This window comes from Mandrillus leucophaeus, unplaced genomic scaffold (genome assembly GCF_000951045.1).
Source record: "Mandrillus leucophaeus isolate KB7577 unplaced genomic scaffold, Mleu.le_1.0 Scaffold77, whole genome shotgun sequence".
NCBI classification, from domain to species: domain Eukaryota; kingdom Metazoa; phylum Chordata; class Mammalia; order Primates; family Cercopithecidae; genus Mandrillus; species Mandrillus leucophaeus.
Window position 1 is genome coordinate 6,566,433 of NW_012108363.1, and position 12,925 is coordinate 6,579,357.

General features: G+C 42.7%; 2 protein-coding genes across 2 annotated transcripts in view; both read left to right on the plus strand.

Moving 5' to 3' along the window:
* The first annotated feature begins 895 nt into the window (after nt 1-895).
* Nucleotides 896-4,959, plus strand: FAM71B (family with sequence similarity 71, member B). The gene is made up of 2 exons (XM_011966710.1): nt 896-1,633; nt 3,628-4,959. The coding sequence occupies exons 1-2, from the start codon at nt 1,016-1,018 to the stop codon at nt 4,837-4,839; spliced, it is 1,830 nt and encodes a 609-aa protein (XP_011822100.1). The 5' UTR covers nt 896-1,015; the 3' UTR covers nt 4,840-4,959.
* A 70-nt stretch (nt 4,960-5,029) lies between these two features.
* Nucleotides 5,030-12,925, plus strand: part of MED7 (mediator complex subunit 7) — a 30,977-nt gene continuing 23,081 nt past the window's right edge. The window contains exons 1-2 of the mRNA XM_011966709.1: nt 5,030-5,099; nt 8,274-8,409. The gene's annotated coding sequence lies outside the window, so the exon portion shown is untranslated. The remainder of the gene's footprint in view (nt 5,100-8,273; nt 8,410-12,925) is intronic.

The window sequence follows — 12,925 nt, forward strand, 5'->3', positions numbered from 1 at the left end:
ACTCGAAAATGATGTTTTAAAAGATAAACCTGCTTCTGGCTGGGTGCGGTAGCTCACACCTATAATCCCAGCATTTTGAGAGGCTGAGGGTGGATTACCAGAGTTCGGGAGTTGGAGATCAGCCTGGCTAACATGGTGAAAAACCCTTGACTCTACTAAAAATACAAAAATTGGCTGGGCGTGGTGGTGGGCACCTGTAATCTCAGCTACTTGGGAGCGTGAGGCAGGAGGATTGCTTGAACCTGGATGGCAGAGGTTGCAGTGAGCAGAGATGGAACCACTGCACTCCAGCCTGGGGGACAAGAGTGAAACTCCATAAAAAAATAAAAAATAAAAAAAAAAAAACACTTCAAATGAGAGAATAGTTGAGAAAATCCTCCATATCCTGAAAATCACTGCCCAAATGGAACCCTGGCTCTTTAGTTCTGACGGGGAACAGAAGTCCCTTGGGACCATTCGTTCAACACCTATTCCTGAGTGCCTGCTGGCACTGTGCCACCTACACACTGGGGACACAGAGATCAGCATCTAGACAGCACCCCTGCCCTTAGCAAGCACACCTTACATGCCCAGGATTTTATCCCCAGGAAGCAATTCAGCTGAAGCAAAAATATTTTTGCAAGAAGATGATCCTTGAAGGGGTATCTAAAACAGCAAAACTGGAAACAACCCAGATATTTATAAAAGCAGAATGACTTCATAAATTATGCGTCCCAGCATTTTGATTGAAAAAAATACCCAGCCTACCCACACCTACACCCCGGCAAGGTCAGCCTCACCCCTGTGGAGGTGTTGATTTGTTTTGCAGGGAAGGCTGGTGACCCTGACTCGAAGGGATAGTTGCATGGAGGCTAGGACAAAGGGGTGTGAGATGAGTACAGGTCACAAAGGACTGCAGAGGATAAATGTGGTGGTGCCAGGAGATTTAGGCAGAAGCCCTGTAGGGAGATGGGCAGTTACCTTCTCTCCCTCTCTCTCTCGGGGACTCTATTTGTGGCTGGTGGAGTTGTCTTAAATGAAGAGAACTATGAGCAATGAATCTTGTTTACCTTATTACACAGCCCGCAGCTACTATTCAATGAGTGCGTTCAAAACCTCCATGGGGGACCTGCAGCGACAATTGTACAAGAGAGGAGAGTACGACATTTTCAAGTATGCACCGATGTTCGAGAGTAATTTTATTCAGATAAACAAAAAGGGAGAAGTGATTGATGTACACAACCGTGTCCGAATGGTGACAGTGGGCATCGTCTGCACCAGCCCCATCCTCCCACTGCCTGACGTCATGGTGCTGGCCCGACCAACTAAAATCTGTGAAGAGCATGTCAGACAGGGCTGGTTTGCCAAGGGGAGAGGTCGCAGGCCCGTCAAGACTCTAGAGCTCACGAGACTGCTTCCCTTGAAGTTTGTGAAGATCTCCATCCACGATCGTGAGAAACAGCAGCTGCGCCTGAAACTCGCCACTGGCCGTACTTTTTATCTGCAGCTGTGTCCCTCTTCTGACACACGGGAAGATCTCTTTTGCTATTGGGAAAAACTTGTCTATCTCCTGAGGCCACCAGTAGAGAGTTACTGCAGTACCCCGACACTTCTAACTGGGGACACAGCACCCGAAGACAACAAAAGCCTAGTGGTAAGCCTCTCTAAGGCTCGACAACACGGGGCGGGGTCTTTGAGGGAGCAGTTCAAAGCCAGTCCTACAAAGCCCTTGGTGCTTTCTGAGGCCCACCTGGAAAAAGTATTGCGTTTTCAAGGGCTCAGGACCAAACGAGCCACTACTAGGGGACTTACCACGCTGGGAGGTGGGAGGGCTTGTTCAAAGTGTCCCATAAGGCTGAATTTCAGAGACTTTAGGTATCAGCTACTCCGGTCTCACACCCAGGGTTGAAATCCTTTCTACACCATCCTGATTGTCAGTCTTTTCTTGAACACTTATTACCCCAACCCAGGTGGTCTGATGTGTTGTGGAACTTTTCTTTATTTGTATAAATATAAGGGGTGCAAGTGTAGTTTGTTTGTTTTTTTTTTTCGTGGATATATCGTATACTGGTAAAATCTGGGCTTTTAGTGTAACCATCATCTGAATAATACACATTGTACCCACTAAGTAATTTCTCATCCCTCACCCCCTCCCACCCTTCTGAGTCTCCAATATGCAATTGGAGACTATACAGTTTTTTGTGCATTTTTTTTTTTTTTTTGAGACAGAGTTTCACTCTTATTTCCCAGGCTGGAGTGCAATGGCATGATCTTGGCTCAATGCAACCTCCGCCTCCCGGGTTCAAGAGATTCTCCTGCCTCAGCCTCTGAGTCTCTGAGTAGCTGGGATTACAGGCACCCGCCACCATGTCCAACTAATTTTTGTTTATTTTATTTTATTTTATTTTATTTTTTTAGTAGCGATAGGGTTTCACCATGTTAGCCAGGCTGGTCTTGAACTCCTGACCTCAGGTGATCCACCTGCCTCAGCTTCCCAAAGTGCTGTGCAAGATTTTTAACAATGAAGAAGTCTTTCTTCCATTTGAGTCACAGTCTGTCTCCCTGTGACTACCAGGCACTGATTTCTGTGTCAATCAGCACACCCTGTGCGTGTGTATGCACATGCACAATCTTAGTAGCCACCAAAATGTAAAGTGAGTGTATCCCTTGACTGTGCAATCCCACTTCTGGAAATCTGTCCTGCAGAATATGTAAAAATAAGTGTACAAAATACAATGTCCAAGGATGAGGAGTTGTATCAGTACTTTCTCTGGTACTGGAATTGCTCAACCAAAATTGAGTGACCATTGAAGGGGTACTGTAGATGGAACCTGGCAACAAATGAGAGCAAGACTTAGGCTTTGTCTGGGTGCAGTGGCTCATGCCTATAATCCCAGTACTTTGAGAGGCCGAGGAAGGCGGATCACCAGAGTTCAGGAGGTTGAGACCAGCCTGGTCAACATGATGAAAATCATCTCTACTAAATATACAAAAAAATTAGCCAGGCATGGTGGTGGGCGCCTGTTGTCCTAGCTACTCAAAAGGCAAAGGCAGGAGAATCCCTTGAACTCGGGAGGTGGAGGTTGCAGTGAGCCGAGATCGTGCCACTGCACTCCAGGCTGGGCGATAGAGTGAGATTCTGTCTCAAAAAAAAAAAACCAACAACAAAAAAAACAACTTAGACTTGATGATTTTAGAGATTCTGCTTTTCCTTCTCCTTCTTCTTCTTCTTTTCTTTTTCTAAACAGTGTCTCACTCTGTTGCCTAGGCTGGAGTGCAGTAGAGTGGCGTGATCTTGGCTCACTGCAGCCTCCGCCTTCTGAGTTCAAGCGATACTCCTACCCCAGCCTACTGAGTAGCTGGGATTACAGGCACACGCCACCCTGTCCAGCTAATTTTTTGTATTTTTAGTAGAGTCGGGGTTTTGCTATGTTGGCAAGGCTAGTCTTGAACTCCTGGCCTCAAGCGATCTGCCCGCCTCAGCCTCCCAAAGTGTTGGGATTACAGGTGTGAGCCACCATGCCCGACCCAGATTCTTCTAATTACAAGCCTTTGAATTGTTCAGCTCCAGGATAAGAGAGGAGCAGAAAGTTCTGATCTCCATTTCAGTCATCTCTATCTCATCTGTTTCTCTTCCCCTTGGTACAGGCTACAGAGCTCCACAGAGAAAGGGATCAGAGTGAGACTGGGCTCCACAAACCTTGTGATGTATCTGCAGCCACCTCTTCTGCTTATGCTGGGGGAGAGGGAATCCAACGTGCCTCCCACAGAACGGCTAGTGCAGCTTCTCTATCCCGGAGCACTCCAGGGACTGCTGAAGGAGCAGCAGCCAGGACAGCAGGTGGCATAGCAGTGGCAGGAACAGCAACAGGCCCTAGAACAGATGTGGCAATAGCAGGGGCAGCAACGAGTCCTGCAACAGGCGCTGTGAGCATAGCAGCAACCAAATCTGCAGGTCCAGGCCAGGTGACCACAGCACTGGCGGGAGCAGCCATCAAAAATCCAGGAGAAAACGAATCCAGCAAGTCCATGGCAGGTGCTGCCAACATATCCTCAGACGGTATCAGCTTGGCCTTGGTGGGTGCCGCAAGCACCTCCTCGGCAGGTACTTCCACCTCGATGGCGGGGACCACCAGTCTCTCCCAAGACAGCAGCTTGAGTGCGGCGTTTGCAGGCAGTATGACGACCAGCAAGTGTGCAGCAGAAAGAACTGAAGGGCCAGCCGTGGGGCCCCTCATCTCCACCTTGCAGAGCGAAGGCTACATGAGTGAGCGAGATGGAAGCCAGAAGGTTTCCCCGCCCAGTGCTGAAGCCTGGAATGAAAAAAAGGAAAGAAGAGAAAAGAAGGACAGACATCCCAGTAGGAAAAGTTCTCATCACCGCAAGGCAAGTGAAAGTCACCGCAGGACAGCGGGGGACAAGAATCAGAAACCGTCCTCCCGCCGGTCCGTATCTGGCCATAAAAACATGAGAGATGACAAAAAAGAAAAAGGGCACAGCAACGTGAGGGGCAAGCGACATAGCTCCTCTCGCAAGAGCTCCACCCACAGCTCCACCAAAAAAGAGTCGAGAACAACTCACGAACTGGGGAAGAACCGATCTGCATCTAGCACAGGAGCTTTACGTAAGAAAGCCAGTAAGATCAGCTCCTTTTTAAGGAGCCTCAGGGCCACTCCTGGTTCAAAAGCAAGGGTCACATCACACGACAGAGAGGTAGATATCGTGGCTAAGATGGTGGAGAAGCAAAACATAGAGGCCAAAGTGGAGAAAGCCCAGGGTGGCCAGGAGCTGGAGATGATCAGCGGCACTGTGACATCCGAGACCACGGAGACGATCATCTTTGAAACCAAATCCATTTAAAGAGGAGCCAGGGCTACAACTGCCCAGGGATCTGGGAAGTATCCCTAGAGGAGCCCATCCCAGCTTTCTTTACTGCAGCTCAAATAATAAAGGAAATCATACAACTCCAAAAGAAATACAATCTCCTGTTTGAATTTTTCTGCCCATAGCCTGGTGGTGACCTCACAGTGGCTTCTGTGATGGTGGCTACGCTACAGCCGGAGACCCCAGCCTCCAGGCAGGTAGAGCCCCACCACCCACCCAGGCCCAGCAGAGCCAATGTGAATGTTCTGCTTTGCCTCAATCCCTTTCTTCTGTTGCTTCCCAGAGATTGTCAAAGCCACAGACGAAGAGCTGGGATGCACTACCGCCACCACGTCCCCACACCCATTCTCCTCTTTTCTCTGAATGCCCCTGAACATGGACATTCAGTCCAGTCCTTAGCCTAAGCAGAGACAGGATTCACCTCCCCTCAGGGGATATGCAGGTTAGGAAGGAGCAGTGCAGCAGTATTTGTAGGCAATTAGAATAGGAAATCTACTCATCTAGATCAGGAATTGGCAAACCATGTTCTGAGGTCTAAATCTTGCCAGCTGTCTGGATTGGTAAATAAGGTTTTATTGGAACATAGCCACAGCCATTCCTTTGCATATTGTCTATGGCTGCTTTCACACTAAAAATGACAGCTCTGAGTAGCTGCAATGGAGACCATATGGCCCGCAGAATCTAAAATATTATCTGGGCCTTTAAGAAAATGTGTGCTGACTCTTGATCTAATCTTAACAAGTCTTCCTCCAAGGTGTAGACAGTGGAGAAATTCTCACATATACTTACCAGTAGACAACTAGGAGAATGTTTACAGTAAAACAAGTTGCAATAGCAAAACCCTGGAAATTGCCCAAATGTTCCTCAAACAGGAGAGTTAATAAATTGTGGAATGGACTACCGTGCATAATCTACAATAGTGAAAACGAATGGCAGCTCTACATGTTAGCATGAATAAATCTTTATTTTTTATCTTTTTGAGACAGAGTCTGGGTTTGTTACCCAGGCTGGAGTGCAGTGGAGTAATCTTGGTTTACTGCAACCTTGGCCACCCAGGCTCCAGCAATTCTCATGCCTCAGCCTCCTGAGTAGCTGGGATTATAGGCATGCACCACCATGCCCAGCTAATTTTTTTGTATTTTTACTAGAGGCAAGGTTTCGCCATGTTGGCCAGGCTGGTCTTGAATTCCTGACCTCAAGCAATCTGCCCTCCTAGGCCTCCCAAAGTGCTGGGATCACAGGCATGAGCCACCGTGCCCGGCTAGCATGGATAAATCTTACATAATGTGGGATACTAAAAGCAAATCACAAAAATATATATGATATAGTTCAATTTGTAGAAGAGCTCAAAAATAAGATTCAACAATGGGATATATATTTGCTAAACGTAGAGAGAAAAACAAGCTAATGATAATCACAAAATTAAGGATAGTGACTATCTACAGGGTAAAGGGAGAGATGCCTGATCTGGGAGGCACACACAAGGAGTTTCAACAAAATAGTGATTATTCTATTTCTTGATGAAGAGAGTGTATTCACGGGGTGTTGTTATTGTATCTTTAACATCTCTGAAATCAGGATTGTTTCTAAATCACTGTCAGCAAGGTGTCAACTGCATGTCACTATCACTGCCTTAGAAATGCCCTAATCAATTTATTTCATCAATGTTTTCCTTTTTACACATACACACGAGCGATGTATGACAGAATATCTAAGTCTGAAAGATATCTTTCAATAAGTATGAAATAAAAATTCTAAGTGACATAAAAAGTATTCAGAATACAGAAACATGGAAAAATGTTTAAATATATTAAGAAAAAAATAGTCCAAAATGCTGTACTAACATGATGTAAATTATGTGTTTGTGTGCAAGTTAATTCCCAGAATAAAAAAATCACACTACATTAGACGTGGGATTACAAATTTTAAAAACCTTTATTGTAAAAAAATTGCCTTTCCATTTTTAAAAAACCTGTAAAAGGAGTCAATGAAAAACATTAAATTATTAACACCAGATAATAAAAGTCGGATTTGAGAAAAATGATTCTGGGAGCCATGTAAGTCCAGGAGGGGAGCACCTGCCCAGCCTTGCAAGTCTTTGCTCATTCTCTGCAGCAGCAGTACCTTGGAGGACAGAAGTTGGGTTTCCAGCAAAACTTAGGAACCTTTTCTGAACAGCAAATATGTGTAGTCGAGATGGAGGAGGTGAGAATCGACATATTCTGGGAGGAGTGGTGGTTTGTCAGTATCAGGGGAATCCCTTCTCAGTTGCTCTAGTGGGCGACTGGAAAATCTCACCTTGTGATTTTTGATAAATACCATAGGGGCTGAGATTAAGATGTTCTGGGAGTTGACTCTTGAAACAGTGGGTACAGGTAGAAGGACAGAGAGAGAGGCACACGCTCAAAAGTCTGAGAGGGCCTTTGGGAAAACCACCCAAGAGTGTGAAAGGTTGGCGGGTGGGGTAGAGGAGAGAGATAAAAGGAAACTCATTTCAAAGCCTTTAGTCTGGAGTTCCAGATTTGTAGCTATGCCAGAGTCCGAATTATCCTAGCTACGAACGGTTTAATTTCATGATTGTGTAGACTATGGTTTTATCTTTTGCCTTTCTTCTAGTCTTGTTTTATGCACCCTCCCCTGCCTGAAGGGTTTCTTCAGCATGAATATACTTTATTCACCCAAACGCAATTTAAGTAAACTAGAGATGGGGACTTGCCCACCACAGCGTGCTGTACCATGCACTTTCTCTACATTTCCTTTTCTATCTTGATACTTCATCAGAGATAGATGCATAAATACCTACGTATTTCAAAGCAACAGGCTTCTTCCTCAGAGGGAGTTATCAATTGGGGCATCAAGTCAATATCCCTATCAGATAAAAGCCAATACTTTTAACAGCAATATTCGTCACCATGGTAACAATTCTGCTGCTGCAAGTGCAATGAGACAGTGGATGGTTGATTACTAACCAATGATCCAAACTTAAAGTCTGGCATTACATGCATAAGTACAAAGATAACAAAGCGATATTTTGGCAAAAGCAGTATAAGATCACTCATGCAGTTGTCATGTTAGGGTGGAGTCTTTCAAGCAGAAGAAACCCGTCTATGGCGAGAAGCAGCAAGGTGCCTCAAAATGTTGAAGGCAGACCATCATGGCTGGCAGGGCAAGAATGGAAGGCAAGATGCTAGAGGGAGCAGCAGGAGACAGACTGTGCAAGGCTTTGAGGTTCGTGTATGCAACTTTAACTTCTGTCCTTAGTAATGAGAAGCCACTGAAACATTTTAAGTTGAGGAGTGACTTGATCATATTTGCACTTTGTAAAGGTCGCTGTAGTTGCTGTGAGAAAAAATATTTGGGAAGGTAGTTGTTAATATGTGACCGTATGTAATTTCTGCCTTTTGCTTCAGGATCTATAAAATGAGATTAGAGCAGATGTTTTGAAAGACACGCTCCCATTAGAAATATCCATGTGATAGCTGGGATCTGTGGCTCATGCCTGTAATCCCAGCACTTTGGGAGGCTGAGGCTGGCGGATCACCTGAGGTAAGGAGTTCGAGACCAGCCTGGCCAACATGGTGAAACACTGTCTCTACTAACAATACAAAAATTAGCCAGCCATGGTGGTGCGTACCTGTAATCCCAGCTACTCAGGAAGCTGAGGCAGGAGAATCTCTTGAACCTGGGAGGCGGAGGTTGCTGTGAGCCAAGATTGGCCATTGCACTCCAACCTGGGTGACAGAGCGATACTCTGTCTCATAGAGGAAAAAAAAAAAAAAATTCATGTGGGGTATATGTGGTGATGCACTATCCAGACCCTCCTTCAATGAAGGACTTGTGTCCTCAGTTGCTGAGAATGCTGCCCATAGACACCTTTCAGCTGGCAGTGAGTTTGGAAATGGTGCCAGTTGCAAAGATCTCTTTCACCCAATGTGATGCTCTTTCCAGAGCCCACATCAAGAACTGTGTGATGTAGAGTATGAGGGTCTGGCTGTCAGCCCAACACAGACCAAGTCTGAAGGGCTATTCTAGTTCCAGAGCTTCCTGAGGGGCCTGCATCAAAATTCACCTTCCTTCCCTGTGTACTCCTGCTTCCACCCTTTTCCCTTCCACAGGTGCTGGTCCTAAGGGCGCTCCTTAATAAACATCCTTCCCACAAAACTCTGTCTCAAAATCTGCTTCACAGAGAACACAACTTGCAACATTATGCCAGTGTAATGCACTGGGGTCACCTCCTTGTGACTTCACTAATGTTATGAAAAGTGTTGATGATAGCCAGGAAGGATATAACGTAGCATATACAATTTTGAATTTAAATAATTTTAAAACTAGGTATATTTGCTTACTGCCAAATTAATGGGTCTATTTGAGAAAATTCAAAACATGTAGAGATACAAAAGGAAACAAGTATTTTATTGACTACTTGGATAATTCACTTCTTACTGCTTCCAGAGAGATAGAGTAGATGTGTTTTTCTCTGTCCTTCCTGATCAGTACAAATAAAGATCTTGAACATTACATATAAAACAAACAGCAGAAGACTTGAAAGGTGGAAAGAAGCTAGGAACCTCAGGAACTGAGGAACAACATCGGGGTTATTTCCCTGGGTTTTTTTGTTTGGTTGGTTAATTTTTGCCTCATATATTCCACAACCTGGAAGTGAAGAAGCTGGAACCACCTACGCCAAAATAATCCCAACAAAGATACGATCAGGAGAAAATAAATAAATAAATAAAGACCAGGAAAGGGGCAGCCAAGGAAAGCAGAAAACCTTTACACAATTACAAGTCTACTTCAGCGAAACATCACAGAAAAAAAGAAAAAGAAAAAAAACCTGTGGCCCCACCCTCACCCATGACAGCAAAGGCCGAGTGGAGCTGAGATTAACATCTAACATCCTCATGAGGCTGTAATGAGGCCTCCTATATCCCGAATGTGTGGTATCAGAGAATGCCAAGGAAGGAGCTTGGACTTTGACTTTCATTCCTGATAGCTGGTGATGAAGGCCTTCCCTCCTCTTCCCTATGCTAGTGGTGTCCATGTGGGGAGCTGGAACTCCCACCCTTGCCTAGTAGTAATGGGAAGTCCACCCTGGGGACCAAGTAGGGAACCTGAACTGCTATAGAAGTAACAAGGTGACGCCCCCTCCCCATCTTCTACTGGAATAGAGTCAGAAGAAGTCTGTTAAAAGTAAGTTTAAATAAGATTCAGAGTCTTCTAATGAATAAATGTCCAGACTTAAACCAAAAATCACTAGTCATACCAAGAAATAGGAAAATTCAAAATGGAATGAAAAGAGACAACCTATAGGAGACAACATCAAAATGACAGAGATGTTAAGTTAATATCATAAAAACTTTAAGGCATCCATGAAAAGGGAGTTAGGAATGTTCTTGGAACAAATGAAAGAAATAGAAATCCTCAGCAAAGAATAAGAAAACTTCAACAAAGGAAAAGAAGAGAAAGAGAAGAACCAAATGAAAATTTTAAAACTAAAACTATAATAGCTGAAGAAAACAGCTGAAGGAAAAAAAAAAAAGAAAATAGCTGAAGAAGAAAACTATAATGGCTGAAGAAAAAAGAAAAAAGAAAAATAGCTGAAGAAAAATTTTAGAACTAAAACTATAATAGCTGAAGAAAAAAGTGGTTGGGCTGAACTGCAGAATGGAGGAGAAGAGAAAAAAATCAGTGAACTGAAAGAGGATAACAGAAACTACCCAATCTAAACAACATAGAGAATAGTGATTAGAAGAAAAATAAAGCCTCAAGGCCTTGTGGGACTATAACAAAAGATCTAACTTTGTGTCACTGAAATCCTAGAAAGAGAGAAGAAGGGGTAAGGCTGAAGAAATAATGATTGAAAGCCCTCAAATTTAGCAAAAGACATAAATCTACAGATTGAAGAAGCAGAGATAACACCAAATAGGGTGAACTCAGAGAAATCCATGCTAAGACAAAGCACAATTCAAGGCTGAAAACAAACAAACAAAAAATGTTGCCAAGGTAGGAAGATCACTTGAGCTCAGGAGTTTGAGAACAGCCTGGGCAACATAGGGAGAACCCGTTTCTACATTTTTTTTCTTTTAATTAGATAGACATGGCGGTTCATCCTTGTAGTCCCAGCTACTCAGGAGGTTGAGTTGGGAGGACTGCTTGAGCCTGGGAGGTTGAGGCTGCAGTGAACTGTGATCATACCACTGCACATCAGCCTGGGAAACAGAGCAACACCCTGTCTCAAAAAAATAAATAAATAAATAAATTTTTTTTGAAAGTAGCTAGAGAAAAATGACATATATCTACAGGGGAAAACAATTCAAATGACAGACGATTTCTTATCAGAAACCATGGAAAACAGAAGGAAGTGGCACATTGTTTTTCATGTGCTGAAAGAAAAGAGTTGAAAACCCAGAATCCCATCCCAGCAAATTAATGCTTCGAAAATAATGGGAAAATCAAGACATTATAAATTGAAGGAAAACAAAATTTGCCAGCAGTAGACCTATCCTACAAGAATGGCTAAAGGATGTTCTGTAAACAGTAAGGAAATGATTTATAAAAAGTAGGGCGGGATCATGGAAGATAAAGAAGAAAGAACATGGTAAGCAAAACTATGGGAAAACACAATAGATTTTTCTTCTCTTGCATTTTCTAAGTTATGTTTGACAGTTTAAGTTGTCTGATGGGATTAAAATTTTGTTAAGGAAATATCTAAGGCCATTATATTATAAATGTGGGAGAGTAAAGGGATAGAAGGGAAGGTAAGGTTTCTATATTTCACTCAAACTACTAAAATGGCATGATAGATTGTAAAAAGTTATGTATACATAATAGAATACCTAGAGCAATCACTAAAAAAGCTAAAAAGAAGGTATACTCAAAAACATTATAGATAAACCAGAACAGAATTTTAAAAACTGTTCAAGTAAACCACAGGAAGGCAGGAAAAATAAAATAGAAGCAAAAACACAGAGAACATAAAGCGAAAAATAAAATGGCATTCATAAGCCCTGACATATTAATAATCACGTTAAATGTAAATGGTCTAAATACACCAATTAAAAGACATTGGCAGAGTGAACAAAAAAGCATGACCTAACTACATGCTGTCAACAAAAGCTGCCTACAAATATAATGATATAGGCATTTTGAAAGTAAAAGAATGAAGAAAGATGTGTTATGAAAATGTTAAAGTGAACCAGAAATAGCTATATTAATATGATAGACTGCAGAACAGAGAAAATTACCACAGAGAGGCATAATGATAAAAAGGATATTAAAGGGACCAAGAAGACATAGCAATTCTAAGTGTTTTAACCAAATATAAGAGCTGCAAAATATGTAGAGTAAAAACTGGTAGAACTGAAAGTAATAAACAAATCCACATTCGTAGTTTGAGGAGGCACACCCCTCTCTCAAAAATTTAAAGAACAATTAAACAGAGAATTGGTAATTATATAGAAGACATCAATAACACTATCAACTAATGGGATTTAATCAAAATTAATAGAACACTCCATTCAACAACAACAGAATACACATTCTCATCAAGATACCACAGAATGTATACCAAGATCAGGACAACATCCTGGGCCATAAAAGAAACTTCAACAACTTTAAAAGAATTGAAATAATACCATGTGTTTTCTGATCACAGTGGAATCAAACTAGAAATCAATAACAGAAAGGTAACAGGAAAATCTCCAAACACTTAGAACTGTGTTGTTAGAATCTAAGTGGTAAAAGAGAGTCAAAAAGGTAGTCTAAAGGGAAATAAAAATTACATTGAATTGGCAGGGCACGGTGGCTCATGTCTATAATTCCAGCACTTTGGGAGGTTGAGAAAAGGGGTTTGCTTGAGCCTATGAGTTCGAAGTAGAAATGAGCTATGATTATGCCTCTGTACTCCAGGCTGGGCAACAGAGTGAGACTCCAGAAATAAAAAAGAAATATAAATCATATCAAAATATGTGGGATACAGGTAAGTAAAGGAATTAGCACTGTATGCATGCACTTTCTAGAAAAGACAAAGAGGTTTTTTTCTTTTACTTTTTCTTTTTTTTTT